General features: G+C 32.0%; 1 protein-coding gene across 1 annotated transcript in view; it reads right to left on the reverse strand.

Annotated features, from left to right (window-relative positions):
* LOC124374137 (claspin-like) overlaps positions 1-17,349 on the reverse strand; it is a 50,373-nt gene that overhangs the window by 19,309 nt on the left and 13,715 nt on the right. Inside the window, exons 8-16 of the mRNA XM_046832416.1 lie at positions 16,382-16,614; positions 15,954-16,166; positions 14,349-14,468; positions 11,837-11,979; positions 10,559-10,634; positions 7,519-7,643; positions 5,327-5,406; positions 4,171-4,280; positions 1,423-1,720 (exon numbers count right to left, since the gene is read on the reverse strand). Coding sequence (XP_046688372.1) covers positions 1,423-1,720; positions 4,171-4,280; positions 5,327-5,406; positions 7,519-7,643; positions 10,559-10,634; positions 11,837-11,979; positions 14,349-14,468; positions 15,954-16,166; positions 16,382-16,614 — 1,398 coding nt within the window. The remainder of the gene's footprint in view (positions 1-1,422; positions 1,721-4,170; positions 4,281-5,326; positions 5,407-7,518; positions 7,644-10,558; positions 10,635-11,836; positions 11,980-14,348; positions 14,469-15,953; positions 16,167-16,381; positions 16,615-17,349) is intronic.

The raw sequence follows: 17,349 nt of genomic DNA on the forward strand, positions 1-17,349 counted from the left end.
TTTTCTAAAACTGACACAACAAGAACTCAGTTTAAAGCAATAAAAATAACCTAAAAAGGACACAAAGTTTAGTATTTCTTTATGTATTGCATAAGAAAAGTTAACAAAACAGACATTTTTTAAGACCTAACAGAACCTTCTTAAAATTGTGTTGTTCACCTGCCTGTGTAACAACTCTTAAGAGAAAGGTCCTAGAGACTTGAAAATTGGAATATAACTTCCTCTTGGTCCAAGGAAGAATTTTTTTGACTTTGTGGTCAAAAGGTAAAAGGGTCATCCGACTGTCTTTTTATAAGTGATAACTCTTTAATTACGGTTCATTCTGTAAGGTCCTTCAACACTCGATTGTAATCTTTTATTTGTTATGCAAAATATAATCAAATATGAATGAATATATACAATTTTAAAATTTTAGAAAATACCTGGTAGTTTTTTATATACCTGATTACTCAGATATTGGCACCTGGACTTTAAACATAATATTGATATTCTAATAAAACAACGTTCGTACCTTTAAATGTTTTTATATGACAAAAGAAAAAATTATTGAGGATCATAAAGAATATTCCGGAAAGAGAATAGATAGACTTATTTTCAGGAAACTGCATATAATAAATTTGCATTATGATTTATGACTTTGCAAAGTGTATACATCTATTGCTTTCTAACTCATGTCAAAGACATCTTAGTGACCAGAGACGGAGCATCGTACCTTCGTATGTTGTCCAGTTGTACACGAGAGCCATAGTCAAAAATTTAAGTGTGAAGTGTATGATGTTACAAGTTTTTTGGGCAAAAAATCACTCAGTAGCTGAGATTCATCGTAAATGGTGAGCAGTTTATGCCCCAAACTGGAGTTAAGGTGTAGTCCATCAATGGGTGCAATTTTTTTTAATTAGATAATTTCTGAATAAGCCTTGTAATACTAGATACACGGATTTTGTTAATTGTATTCTATTTAATGCTTAAAAACATAGTGTAGTAAAATGTTTGAAATTTAAATTCTTTATAACTTGTAATACTTTGTCATTTTAAGGGTTACATGTTTTGTTCTGTAGACATCTAATTAAATATAATAATAGTGAATATATGCACAAATGTAACATAATATCTTGTCCCTTCCCACGACAAAAGCACGAGTCTACACATATCAACATTTTATTAATACTGACAAGTTGAGATGTTATTCAACCAGTCTACAAATCCTGTTTTTACAACTACCAGAATGGAAATAAAGTATTGCATCTATTACTAATGTTTTTATTGAATTTTATCACAATAATTTATACATAATTATTCCTTGGATGTGGACTAATTTCAATAATTATTCCTTAACAGGTATTCTGACTAACCGAATATATGGATTTGTGGGTGTTGGACTAGCACAAATCTACTGTGTAAGTGTAAATAAGGCCTACTTACATGTGCATCTGGCCCAACTCTCGCTGAAGTCGCCGCTGGTCTATGTGCTCCCGATCTGCTTCCTCCATCTCCAGAGTGTCCAGACCTCTCTCGTCCTCATCCTCACTCTCCCACTCTTCCTCTGACAGTTCTGCCTCCTTGTCCAGGAAGTCCCCGGCCGTCTTGACCACTTCATTCTCCTCAGAATCATAGTCCACTTCCTCCGCAGGCAAGTTTACTTCACCATCTTCGTCTTCAACATCGCTTTCCGCCAAATTGCCCTGCCTCTGCTGACTGTTTTCACCTTCATCTTCATCATCTGTAATGCAAGTAATATACTAATGAGGATTTCCTGATGTTAAATTTTGAATTCCTGATACGGAGCATCCTAATTTTTTTAAAATATTCAATCCCAGTTATAACTTTGTGCCATGTGCTAATCTGGTTCAGATATCTCATTTCCACCCATTCCCAAAGATGTAGTTCTTATGTTAACACCTACTACTGAAATGCCTTCCACGTGTAAAATGTTCTAGTATTCTTTATGGTACCGGTACTATTTTTTATTAACCTACTGATTACTATATTTAAGTTATGTAAGTGCTTTAGTATAAGTGTTATCAATCACTGTACAATACATAACATAGCTACAGTTTATCAAATACAAATAACAATAACCATTTCAACTAACTGTAACTGCAAAAATATTAATCCTAACTGAACATTTACAAAATATCTGCAAAATCATCCACAAACAATATTTCCTTAGCGAGCATCGAACAGAGATCGACTACTCATTTTGAAACTAATAAGCACTGGACGATCATAAATTTAATTTTCTGGTTGTAAAACTATTTTTGCTGTAGGCTTTATAGATAGTTGTAATTGTAATTAAGTAACAGTGAGGTAACTACACAAAGTATGACAAAAAATAATTGGTAATTTACATAATGCATGTTTATATAAATACAGAGAAATACTAACTGCAGGCAAAGTATCATTTACAAAACAACAATAATTTTTTAATAATTAGGTTACCTATCTATGGTTTTACAGACAAAAAGGAAGATATAACATACTGTAGCAATCAGTAATTTGCATGTACTGCCAATCTACCATTATTCTTCTAATAGTTATGTTCCAATGCACACACATAAACTTAGAATATACAAATTTCAAGTCAAATATTGTTTAAAAAATCAAGATATTTCCTTGTTTTGATTAACTATCTACTATTTTTCCATCTAATGTTACTAGCCAGATGACATTAACGCCTCAGCACAAGCATTTTGTAGCCCTTTGCCACTATTGATCAACCACCAAAACCGGCAGACAGCAGAATACACAAGAATGGGTGCACTGCCTAATGTTATATTTTCTACTAAAAATAATAATTATGTTGGAACTTTGAAATAAATCATAATTTAATATATACATTCAAATTTGATAACTATTTTAATTTACATGGCACTTCATATGCAATAATTCAATTTTGTTCAAAATGCTAAATATTTTTATTTCACCATCACACAGCAACTACGAAATGAGGTTAGATCTTACTATTTCTAGTGGCATCTACTTGTACCAGGTAATTACAGGTAACCAAGACCAAAATGTACTCGTCCTGATTTAGAATCATATGTTACAGAGCACTCTTAAATGGTATAGGTACATATTCCACTTACTTTAACTACTACACTAGTCCGAGAACTTTGTACGAGGAAGGGTGGTAAATGTGTAAAGTATCTATATCGTAAAAGTACCTGTAACAGTAACCAGTCCAGGTACATCGATTTGTGGACAGACGAGTAACTGGTACAAAGTATCTGTTACAGTTCTCCAAACATGATCAGTTGTCACAGTAGTGAGTAAGTTGCCAAGCTACACCCAGCAGGGATCACTCCTGACTGGTTTATACCTTCCAGTTGAACCTAGCACTGGACACAGCAAAAACCGATGTCACTTAAATCTGGGCAACCTTATGGATGTCCAGGAGCGGCACTAACCGCAAATGTCAAGATTCTGAGGTGCAAGAGTAATTCGATAGGTCTAGTCTACTGCAGGAGATGACTGTTGGAGTTCGTAGGGTTCGTTCCCTTAGTATCAGAGGTTCTTGCTAGCCTCAACAAGGGTGTGCCTGCTTTAACTGGAGAGGCTGGTTCAGATTGAGATTAGTGCTCTAATTCTTCCTCATAGATCTCGATAGGAGGCAGCCCCTACCCACCCTGAATATCCTACCAGTACGGAAGCAGCCCTAAGGTCCTTATAAGACTAAACGCAATTTATAAGCTTCTTGTCTTAAGAGAACAAAAAAAAAAAAAACATTGCCATGCTCTAATCAGTTCTGTACACTGTGGTGCTCATTCATTGTCATGCTACATGTAGTTACACCCTTATAATTAAGAATAAGAGATCCATTACGCAACCAGTGCCGAATTTTGCTTAACACCCAGTCAAATATAAAAATTTAAATGGTAAGTTAAATAACTTTATTTTCATAATATTTTAAAATTCCAAAATTAATGTACACTTGTATCCATCCTGTATAAACATTTGGATCACAAATTTCCTAGATATGAGTTTTTAAACTTGCAGTTTGGTTGAAATGTGCTGAAAACAGCTATTTCATCGTTGTTATTGATATACAAACTGGAAGTTATTGTTATTAACAGTTTAATACATTGCCTAATAAATTTACATTAAACATCTGCAACCTGATAAATTACACATATTTCTAAAATGTATTGTATTTAAAATTGAACAAATTACCTGAAAAGATGAGTTTCTTCACTTTCTTATTCACTAATGTATCAGCTAACTCTTCATCATCATCAACCAGCAATGATCTCATGTCATCTTTCCCATCCAAACTCTTCCTCCTGTAAAAGAACATGTTAGTATAAACCTGACCATAAAACTTGATTTAACAATAACTGCAACCAAGTAATAAAAAAATATTAAGCAAACCAAAGATGTACAAACCATTCTGCTATTAAAAGAACTAAATTTTATTTAGACATACTACTTTCAGACTACTAACAAGTATAAAATTCAGAAAATATATCTGCAATATTACTTGGGCGTTGTGATTTTTGTTATATGTATAATGACTTGTTCACACTAAATTTATTTTAGTAATAATTAAAGATATTTTAATCACTTACTACACTATATTTACTTAACTATGTCATAAACTCATTTAAATTATTTCAAACAATACCTTTTGTAAGTTTGAACAAATGTAACAAAAAATGTTTTTAACACTAATCATCTACTTGAAATCACTAGTCAATTTAAAATTAAGATCAAATAATTGGTTCTTTTCAAACACAATATTATGTGTAAATTAGTACAGTTTGACTTTGAAAAGTCCATTGCCATATATTGGTTTATACTTTTTCTTACCACCATGGACCTCAGTTGTATGCTTGAGACTTTTACGAACATGTTCTGTTGTCAAGTTTGCATTTGGCGAATCCATTGCCATATATTGGTTTGTGCTTGCTATACCTTGTGTTTTTTTGATGGATTGAATCTATCAAGAAGATGACAGATTCCAATCCTTAGATTGTAGTGTTCTATTCTTAGAACATATAATGATGGCAAAATTCCAAAATACTTCTTCAAATCATCTATCGCCCATAATAAGCTATCATAAAACAACTTCTTACTACGTATTATAGACATGGTATAAAGTAAAATGTATCCTACATCAAAGCACATCTACCTTTAAATTTTTTGAAGATGTAATCATGGCCTATCAGTAACTCTTTTAGAAAGTTTGTAAATACTTAAAACTGCTTAATTACACATATTATGGTAAGATTTCCTTTCACATTCATTAATATATGATATGTCTAGTCATTAACTTTGCTACTAGACGTAAATACGTAAACATAAATCAAGTACTAACTGATCTACTTACTGGGCTTCAGGCAGAATTTTCACTGGAGTAGCATGGTCTGGTGGAACTTGTGAGTCCTCTGCCAGAAACAGCTGGAAATCCTGAACATACAGAAACTAATTTAATTTATTACAGACAAACTCTACTTGATGGTAAATACCATCATGTTAACTAACTCTTTCACTTTATCAATGTCAATGACGGATTTACAATTAAATCTTGTTTCGGTTTAATGTAAAAGTTTAAATCACTAAGTGCAAGATCGAGATTGTGGCATAATAAGACTGAAGAAGCTATCCAAACTGTTTTAAAAGTTTGTTTACAGTACAAGCTATATGAGGACTGTCATAATCATGCAGCAGGCACAGTCATTTAGTCAGCATTTCCCAAAGTTTATTCTGAATTCCGTAAGTAACTTTTTGGTGTTTCACAGTGAATTAATGCAATTATGGTTTCATGTCTTTCATATTTTGTGTAAAGATTCAATACAAATTCGCCCCCTTTTGATACAAATGCTTTTTAATGCAATGATATTTAATGTAGACAATTTTGTTTTGTTTTTTTTAAAGCAGAAGAATGCATCAATATCTCAAAATGACCGTGTGATGTGGAATGCCAGCAACAAAGCTCATTGGTCCATATCTTCAGTGTGACACTACGAATGCTGATCGCAACCTACAGATGCTTCGAGACTATGTGTGGCCTACAATATCACGATGGGTAAACGTTGATGACCACATTTTTAAGCAAGTTGGTGCACCGCCCCACTTTGTTCACGAGTGGTTGGACTAAAAATTTCCTGGGCTTTGGCTGGGAAGGCTTAAACTGAAACAAAGGAGGATGTATACTAGTCCAATTCTCATACATTGGAGGAATTAGAAAACAGAATTTAAGAGGTTATTACCAACTTCCATCAGAAAAGTGTAAATTGTATCTCTTTGTGTTTGAGGAAGTTAAAAACACCTGTGTCTTCGTTGAGATTTAACTTATTCCTATGTTTGCTTATGTAGCGAAACACGAGTACATGGTTTCTTAACCCTTCCCGTGCTACGGCAATTTGGACGCACCATACCCAAACGCTACATATACCTCTAAATCTTTTTTCCCATAAAGTCAACGCTAATGTTGTTTTTGAGTTTGCTACCATATAAAAAGACTTTTGGGGACGAAAAAAGTATAATTTTTTTAATACGTTTATTATAAATACACAAAATTTAACGAAATTTTACTATCGTGTATAATATTATATTATAGTATATTATATGTATAGTATGTATATTACAGTTAAAATAAAACATTAATGGATATAAAAAGATCTAAAATTAGCCATCACAGTGTTCAAGGTAACGTCAACGTGTGGTACGTCTTGAAACACGTATCCGGGTGCAGGTTCGGCTGGGCGGTGCGTGTCTCGCACACGTAAATGGTCTCCTTGCGTAAACCTTGCGTGACCCTGTCCAAGTCGCTATCAAAAGCTTCATCATTCATATTACTGCTAAATGAAGTATTTAGAGCACGGAGTACAAAGTCTTGAAAATCTGGGTCGTCTGGGTTTTCCATTTTACAAAAAAGTACACTGATAAAAATATCAAATAAATCTAACCCAAAACAAACAATACACTAACACTATCAAAATGAAACGCACATTCATAAAAATATAATATAATAACAAAAAACCAATTTGACAACGTACGCACAACAGTTCCACTCGCAGTCCGCGAACGAACTAAACCGGCGAGTTAGTTTGTCAGTAGCACTAGTGTCTGGCAAAACAGGCAGTGGCATGGGTAGTGCGCCGCCATTTTGCAGCTTGGAGAACAACCGGGAGGCGGGGACAACTATTACTGTGTTTTTCTATTGAGGGATTTATGCTCCAGCAGCTGCTGCACTCCACCGGCAAAACTGGGAACTACTTACTCCCAATAATAAACTCAATGTTTAAAAGCGAATATATATGTTTATTTTTTTTAATCATACTTCTTTGTTTAAGAACTGAAATAAATAAAATATTTGATTTTATAAATGGATTCACTGATAACTATATTTTTTTAATTCAAGGAATTTTCTAAATTTCTTTCTGTTTCTGTTAAATTTTCTTCTAAAAATTATAATGATTCAGTTTGAAATTTTGATTCACTTCTATAATCTGAAAACATAACCTTTTCTCTTACACATAAAAATAATTAAATATTTTTGCACGTAATAACAGGTACCTGAGTGTTATTCTCCTCTGCATCGTGTACAGGCTGTGATACAAATTGTCCAGAGCAGAGGTTCTCCAAGTCTTGGGAGCCAACAGAAGGAGATCTCTCAATCAGCTGTTGCAAAAGACCTCTCACTGTAACATCCAATCCATTAATACAATTAATATTACATCCACTCGTATCATCATATCATATTGTAATTGAAAATGTTTTTCCAAACATTGCCATTAAAACAAAAATATCTAATATAACTTTAAATGAAAGAGGAGTAATTCTAATATTACTTGTTTACTCTGACATTTATATGATATCTTTATGACAATTTATGCAGATTATAATGTAAAGCAGTTGTTTCATAAGAATAGCATTCAAAAATAAAGGTGTCATAGAAAATGTAGCATCAATTTTACATGCAAAATGTACACTATCACCAAGGAAATAATAATACAATAAATTTAAATTGATGCCAAAAATATACAAGGGAGTACCCAAAAGTTCCTGGAATACCTGGCAGGGCTTGTGCAGTACAAACTTTTGCCACTAGGTGTCGGTAGTGTAACTCATCGCCATTCCTGTGCTACCTGGATCCTCAACCTGGCTCGTACTGTTTTTCTATAGTGAGAGTTTCTGCTGTCGTTGTTTTGTCCTTTCCTCTTTTTGTAATGGTAAGTTTGAGTGAACAGCATGCAGCTGTGAAATTTTATTTCCTGCTTGGTAAAATTGCTGTTGAAACAGTTTCAATGTTGAACACAGCATACAAAGATGCTGCTATGAGGAAAAACTAAAGAGTAGAATTGGTTTTCTCTTTTTAAAAATGATGACAAGTCCATTTATGATAAGCCTCGTTCCAGATGTCAAACTATCCAAACAGATCTGTGCCAAGTTTTTGTCTCTTGTTCTGACTGATAATCAAAAAGAACGTTGAGTTGAAAAATGTTCTGATTTGAAAGAATAACTTGAAACCAATTCTGATTTAAGGTCATTACTGACAATGAGACATGGTGCTACGGTTATGACCCAGAAAGAAAGCAACAATCAAGCCAGTGAATACGACATTGTCACCCCGTCCAAAAAAGTTATCAAGTTAAATCAAACATCAAGACAATACTCATTTATTTTTGTTGTTGTGAGAGGAGTACTTCACTCAGAGTTGTTCCTCCAAGCCAAACCTTTAATAAGGCTTTTTATTTGTAAGTTTTAAGAAAATTTCTCAGTAGTGTTTGTCAAAAAAGACCCAATTTGTGACAGACTGGAAACTGGGTCTTCATCATGACAATGCACTTGATGCACACACAGACATCACTGTTAACCATTTTTGACAAATGCTGCTCCATGCACCTTACGCACCTGACCCTTTTTTTCTTATTTCCATGCATGAAAAGAAACATGAATGGACTGATTTAACAATATAAACAACATAAAAAAATGTGAAGAAAGAGCTGTCAGCCATTAGTGAAAATGAGTACAAAAGTGTTTCGAACAGTGGAAGCACCTATTGGACAAATATATAAAGTTTAATGGAGAGTACTTTGAAAGGGGATAAAATTGTCATATAAAAAATTAAATATATAGCTTTTGAAAAGAATTCTGGATTGTTTGGGTACCCCATCATATACAATAATGTAGTGTACCCCTTTTCAATACTAACTGATAAATAACATTAATTAAATTCACTATTTAAGTAAAGTATTTGGAACAATGATTCTAAGAAAAATAAATTAACAACTGACTTAACAAATTAAGTAATTTGCATATTAGACAGAAATTATTACTCATTATAACAATCTAACCAAGACTTGTGTATTGTATCATTAGCTGTCAGTTCATTTTAGTAAACATTCTTTAAATTTGTTAAAAATCAGAGATGTGAAAAGTTGAAGGGAATGAATTTTACATATACTCACTAAATGATTAATATTATTGTTACACATCAGACAGCATGTTACTAACATTCTTACAGGTGTAGAATACTAAGTACGACAGTTTGAACGCTATCTGATTCAATTTCCTGCATTTCTTTTGGTGACAGATGTCAAGCTTAAACTAATCAAGACTTTCACATTCTGAGACACCCGGTTATACATATACCATGTGATCATTCTACATAAGTAGATACATCCACAATACCAAAACACAAGTTCATCATCACACAAGAAATGCAAATAATTAATCTTACAAATTAAGTAAGCCTGTAAATTCTAAAGTCATAGTAACGATGGCTCAAATAAAAACACCTAACAAAGAAGTGCAACAAAATATCCATTTAAAAAACTTTAGTCTAAAATTTTGTATGGTAAAAATATTACACAATATTTCCTGAACAGAAGACAATTACAAAATTATGCAGCAAAAAGTGTATTTTTCTCTTAATTTATACATAAATGTCACAGACTAACTAAAATCAGAAAAGTAGTATGAATTTAATTTTTTTACAAGAGATAATTATTTAAAACTTCTTAAATTTTTCCCCATATTAATAATTTTTTTTAAAATTTATATTTCAGTGTATTACAAGTGAAACCATCATATAGAAATAAGCTGACATTAAATTGGTTAGTGGATGTTATAACCAATCAACTGATAATGAGTTTTTTTATCATATTTAAGTCTCAGCGTCAGCTATGCTGGCTTCAAAGTGCACTGGTTTTTGTTATTATTACATTTTTGGGACCTCCCCAGGATTTGAGCCCGTGATCTCTCGGTTAGAGAGCCGAGACTATAACCATTAGTCTACAGAGGAGGACAAATAATAAGTTGGTTAGTGGATTGAGAAAACTGCCTAAGAAACACAATAATATGTGTGATTTAATAATCAACTGGTTTAAATAGTGATGGGGTGATTCCAAAAAACTCAGTCCTAACGTTTCTGTCTATATTACAGAGAAACCATGGGTTTAATTCTATTTGAGCACTTTTAGAAAGAGTGACTATCTCCTGCTTTCTGTTCCTTGCATACAAATCTGTGAGAACGAGTAAGAAAGAATTAGCAACCTTTCAAACAAAATTAATTACAAACTACCATATAAAACAGTTAAAATAATAATCTTACCGGGTGTCACAGTTTTCGGACTGAGAAAGTCCTTGCAAGGTGTAGTGGGTGCACTCCAGTTAAATCTGTTCACATCCTAGAAACAGATAATGGTCAATAAAAACTGTGTTTCAATAGTTGGCAAGCATAACCTGTAGACTGCATGTTTAAGTTAACTCTCAAAAGACTAAAAGTTATTGTTTTCCCACAAAAAATCTCACACTTGTAATGGACACAATGCTATAAAAAACAGTTAACTATATAAAAATTTATCTTAAATCAAATAAAGAGATTTTTTGGCAGGAGATTGTTTATTATTCCTCTAATAATATTTCCGAATTCAAATTAACACGTTTGACACCTTATTGTACAGCTGAATCATTTCAACAACTATAACAGTCTGTTTACTCATATCTCATATCTGCATTGAAGCCAAAGTTTATTCCACATTTTCTTAAAATTTTACAGCACTGAAAATTGCATCCTTTATGATATAAGGCGTCCAAAAGTGTTTTACAAACATTGCATCATTGGGTGAAAGTAAACGGAATTTCACAATATATTACACAATAGACTCTTAGATATTACTTTAACAGCAACAACTTGTCAGCTACAATTAAAACCTGATCCAGTGGAGATTAACTACTGAAATGATAAGACATAACGAGGAGGTGTTAGTGTAAGGTCAATCACATATTGCCCAGTAGCAAATGTACTCATTCCATTAAAATGGAGTTTTGTCACATATTTTGATGAATGTTGTATCGCTACACTAATTCAAAATGTTAACAAAAAAAAAACAAAAAAAAAAAACAGTTTAGGCTGTAATATTTAAACACAGTTTATTGTTACCTAGCCTTATAGTGTCATTCACTAAATAGTTAGAAAAAGTAAGACAATTATTTGGGTAGATTTGTGCGTATCTTTCAACATAAATTACTTACTCAATTATACACAGGTGCAAACACAAAAGCTGTGTTATACAGCGAATTTTGTCCAACTAAGTTTATATCTACTTCATTGTTAAGCCTTTCACATAGATATATTTAAAAACCATTCTAAAGTTTCTGCTTCAATTGACTATTAAAATGTTGCCACAAGAAGGATATAGCTGAAACCCTGACCAGGAATCTAGTAAGAGAAAACTCAAACTGAAAACAAACCTGTTCCAATGCTTGTAGCACTTGGTTATTTTCTATTGCACATCTTTACATCTTGGTCAACAAATAATACTTATTAAATAACCAAATAATAAACAAAGAAAATATTTGTACTATAGATCATAGGTCTTTAGAGTACCTTCCCTTCCAAGGCTGTCAACTGGAAGGCAGGGGAAGGACACACGGAAGAAGTCTCAGACCCTTCCATCTCTTCTGCCTTCTCTTCCACAGGACGTGGCTTTTGGAAGGATGGAAGTTCCTCTTGAAGTTCATCTTCCTCAACTGAAAATAAGTACATTTTAAAGATTATACACAAACATTCATACACTTACTTATGCCTATAAAATAGATTAAACTCTCATTAACATTTTATGAGAATAACACAGGTAACTTAATTTGCATCACATGAGCGTGCTACTTACCATATGTTACATCAATAATAAAATACACTTCTAAGTGCATTTGCTTAAAAAAAATCTCTAATAATAACATTATAGATAAGTACAAGAATCAAGCTCATTTTTACCATTAGACAAGTGAATACAGTAGAAACAATAAAAAACTTTATAAAATGATAAACTTGGTTTGTTATTCATAAGCAGTTTATACAATTCAGTGTAATGTTATTACATGAATGAATGAATTACCCAACAAAATTCTATAGATGGTTGACCTTGAACATTAAAAATTGTTACAGAACAATTTGTGAACTAGAATAGTCCTCAGAACATCACCAAATATCAACACTACCATAACTAGGTCCCATGTAAAATACAATGATACATCATTGCTCTAAGCGGAGGTCTATGATGCAATGTCTCTTTGTTGCTGTTTTAGTTCCAGTGTTGATTTGTGAAAATGGGAAAAAATAATCAAGATTTGAGCAAAAAAGTGTATGAAAACAATATAAATTCATACAGATTTTCAAAACACACTGGGGGACTCTGTTCGTTCATACTCAACTCTTATCTGGTGGACAAAAAAGTTAAATTTACAATTATCTGCATATTGGTTGCCAAGATGTGCCACACCTCATATATTATTGCAAAAGTGCATAAAATAGTCATGTACTATCCTTGACAGAAAGTGTAAGAAATTGCTAAAGCAGTAGGAATATCATCCAAAGAGACTTGGTAGGTACCACAAATCTTAACACAGGATTATAAATGTATCAAGAGTGTAAATTTTCAAACACAGATAGACCCATTTTCGGAGCAACCTGCTAGAATTTTAATAACAGTTTTAGCCACAGTTGAAATATAGCTTCACAATATGCACAAAATGGAACAAAAGTCAACCCAGTGGAGATATGATTCAATGCCATAAAAAAGCAAAATAAGACCGGACAGAGAGGTGATAATGTCAATTTTCTGGAATGAGAAAGAGATTCTGCTGATAAACTATCCCCACTGGTGAAATAAATAAGGAAAAATACATGTCAAATTTGTCTATTGAAATGTCTTCTAATCTTACTCGTATCCATACTCACTGATAGAATGCTTAAGAATGATATTGACAGGACTTGATCCATTTTCTGTCATTGGTGTAGGAAATAAATTAAGCAAAAGCTCTTAACAAGACCATTTTCATATCCCCACTGTGTTAGAAATGTTGGACTGTAGACATGTGGAAATTATAAATTATGTAGGCTGGTGACTTGCTACAACAATTGCCTAAAGAATGAGGGAAACTATGTTGGAAAATAGTTTACAGTACAATCTTTCGTGTAAATACAAAATTATTTTAAAAATTTCACTGAAATTTTAAAATGCTACTTATTTTCTGTTCACATGTTATATATTTAATTAACAAACAAGCACACGACAGCAAATTTAAGATTGATGTACAAAAAATACTTGTTCTAGTTAATTCATTTTTGATACTTTCACCTCAAAATTAAGCACACACTAATAATTGTTAATTTTAACTAAATTTGTGCTCGTTCCTTTATTGTTATAGCTTTTTTATAATAATAGATGTAACCCATAAAAAATTCAATGCTTCATTAATTAAATTAGTTCCTTTTCATTAAATTTAAAAGTTAGTTACAACTAGTTTTTATTTTCAGTTTTGCTTGTTTCACATGGTTATTGTCCCAAATCCCAATATCAAAATATTCAAGGTGTGGCTAGAAAAGAACCGGACTGAGGCAGAAAACAGATTTCACTTGTAGGTATTTACAATTTGATGTTATCTCCTTCAATGTACTCCCCTTCTTGATCTCTACACTACTTCATGCGAATTTTCCACTGTGCCTAACAATGCTGCAGATCATTTCCCGTAACTCTGTTCATGACTTTCACCACTTTTTCTTTTACTGCTTCAACAGTCTAATATCTCGTTCCTTTCAAAGCTGACTTGACTTTAGGGAACAAAAATCAGTCACAGAAGGTTAAGTCGGATGTGTAGGGTGGATGATCCAAGACAGGGATTTTGTGTTGACCAATGTGCTGAGGGGTGAAACGAATTACACCAAGTTTACCGAAATTGCCACCATAAATTCCACCTTTTTTGTATCTCCTGGTAGAGCAATGAATAATCCATAAGTAATGTTGGATTATTCTTTATTTCACTAACCTCAATACTTATAGCTAATATTGAGCTTAATTCTACATTTACTTACTTTAACATCTAGATAATAAAATACTTACTACTGTTAGATGATTTTAAAAGTTCCTGTGATAAGAACATGTCTTCTGTATTTGTTCTCTTTAGTGGTATTTTCTTTTGAGCTGGTCTCTTGATAAAAGAATCAGACGATTCTTCTTCGCCTATAATCAATTCAAATTAAAATAAAGTCAAAAGCAAAATAAACATCTGAATTAAGAGGATAAGGGTTTTGGATATTTACCTCAATTATATGTTACAAGTACTAAGATTCAAGGAATAGAAATCAACCCCCTTTCTCATGTGTATAAAAACTTACTTTGAATTTACATCTTATTCTTTTTCATGACCTACATAACTTGAAAGTGTATTGATAAATTAAGCATATGTGAGTAGGATTACTTATATTCAAATCATGTACTTTATTGAGACTTAGAACTTTTCTACATTAAAAGTTAAAGGATTCAAAATCTTATGCTGCAAAAGGGAACTATTAGTAACTAAAATAAATATTTAAATAATTAAATTAGTAATGCACAAACTAAATTATAAATTTATAAAATATAAAAGAATTAAACTCTAGAATTAAGCTCTACATACTACTTCTTAAAACACTATTTAAGGGGAAAATAGGTCTAGTTTCTTAATCTTTGAGAACCAACAAAAAATTTAAATTATTAAGTTAATTTAAAGTTGATTTGAAAAGAAAGTATTTCTTTAATTTCTAGAAGCCTTATGATTTTGTTTTGTTTATTGTATAGCTGAAAAAAATATTGACACCAAACCTTTGTTATATTCTTAATAAATTATTTATTGAAAACCCATTTTTAGGCTAACAAACAAATAATACGAATTTTAAAAACTAAAATAACAATAATACATTTATGCTTTCTGTTGTCCATATGCTTAGTTATAAAATGAAGTGAATACAACAATATTGGACAAAATTCTAAAACAATGCTTTAAAAGACTTCATATCAACTCATAAAAGAAAATAAAACCACTGCATTCCTTTAACTTGAATGTAATATCAGTATCATTTACACCACTGATGTGAAAAATTGCCCAATGTCTTTATTCATTTACAACTTTCCTCAAAAATCATTATTATAAAACAATTACATTTAAGTATAGAATTAACAATGATAAAAGCCTTTTTCATGATATTAGATTAGTCAAATTAAAGAAATTACAACATTTTAAAAGTATAAAAGTAGAAGTAGAAGTAAAATTCATAACTACAGGGCTACAGAAAAATATTAGTTTGATTTTGATCAAGTAGATGTGAATAAACTAGAAGTAGTCGTTTAGTTATAAGATAATCCTGTTACTCCAGAAGCAGTGCTAAAGTTCTTATAGGACTAAGTCCAATTTATAAGCTTCTTGTCCTAGGAGAAAACAAAATCTGGAGTAAAAGTTAGATATTAACTTTGCATTTGCTACCTGCATTACACTATAGATCAAGCACTGTGCAATGAATTTTTTATAAAATTTAAATGTAAACCGTTATTATTGTTTCTTTGTGTCAGATTGGGTCTCATCTTCCACAACTCCAAATTTAGATTTGAAAGTATAGAAAAATTAGTAAAATCATTCAAAATCATTATAAATGTAAATGTATAACTTAATTTACTATTTGATCTACATACCATCTTTCACAACACCATCATCAGATTCTTCTGCTTCATCATCAACAAATGCACTCTTTTTCTTATTTTTCTTATCTGACATGTCAATATCGTCTTCTTCTAGTTCTTCTTCTTCCTCCTCCTCCTCCTCCTCTTCTGACTCTTCTCCATCACTTTTACTGCCATCTTCATTATCATTATCCTCATCAAGAGCATCACAAACATCCTTTTCCCCTGTGAAATTATTAAAGTAAACAAACGTTAACTAACACTAACAATTTTTTTTAATGAACATTATTCTATTACTCTTTTTTATATTTGTCTACCACAACTTTATATTTTAAAGACTTTATTCCAGATATTTATCATAATATGAGGTCAAAAGAGTACAAATCACAGATAATTTAGCTTGTTTAAAACAAAAGTCAGATCAACAAAACCTGTACAACCTTCATAAATCTCGTCCTCGTACAAACGCTGCTCCTGCTGCTTCTTGCTCCACTGTTCTTCACGTTGGCGACACATCTCGGCCCGTAGGTGAGTCCGTAGTCGCGCCAACTTGGCACCAGGTTTAGCCAGAGTAGGATCTTCCTCTGTCTCCTCACTCCCCACCAGCACCTTCACAATCTCCTCCTTGATGGCACTAACATGGCCCGCTTTATCTGTCTCTGCACTCACAATACTGTAAGACATACGTACAGCATGACAACTACATATACGAGCTTTTAATAACATTAAAAGAGACTCTTAAAACATAAAGTAGAGTAGTATCTGTTTTTTAACCAAGTCAAATGCAAAATTGTAAAATATCAAAGGATTAATATTATTACCCTAATTAAGTTATTTTCATAAGCGATTTAACAAGTTAGTTCATTGATCTTATTTTGATTTAAATTATAGTTCAAATGTGTTTCTTGACCAATATTTGCTACAAAATTAGATGCTGATTTACTTGAAAACACAACCATTTCTAAATTAAATAATTTTCACAGATGCACCAAATTTATGACTGAAATCATAACGTCGCACATGTATTTTTTTTGTTCAAAAAATAGCTAAAAAAATATTCTTGATAATTATTTTCATTTTTTATTATTTAAACCTAAACAAATAATAGGGCTATTTTCTTTTTCTTGCATATTTTTAGTAAATCATGAGAGTTAGTAGGTGGAAAACAGTTATAGACCAGATTTGTGGAATGTAACAAGATAAGGACCGATAGATACTCACAGAGCACACATGCAGGAAAATGCAAGATGACATCAAATGATATGAGACTGCATCTGGATTCCAAAAGACTAAAGAGGAGGGACTTTACAACCCATAGTAGACAGAGACAATGAGAAGAATGGACAATACTTTGATGGACCAAGAATTGATATTATAGATTCAAAAAGAAATAAAAATGTTGACAAGA

Source organism: Homalodisca vitripennis, chromosome 1 (genome assembly GCF_021130785.1).
Source record: "Homalodisca vitripennis isolate AUS2020 chromosome 1, UT_GWSS_2.1, whole genome shotgun sequence".
In the NCBI taxonomy this organism is placed as follows: Eukaryota; Metazoa; Arthropoda; class Insecta; order Hemiptera; family Cicadellidae; genus Homalodisca; species Homalodisca vitripennis.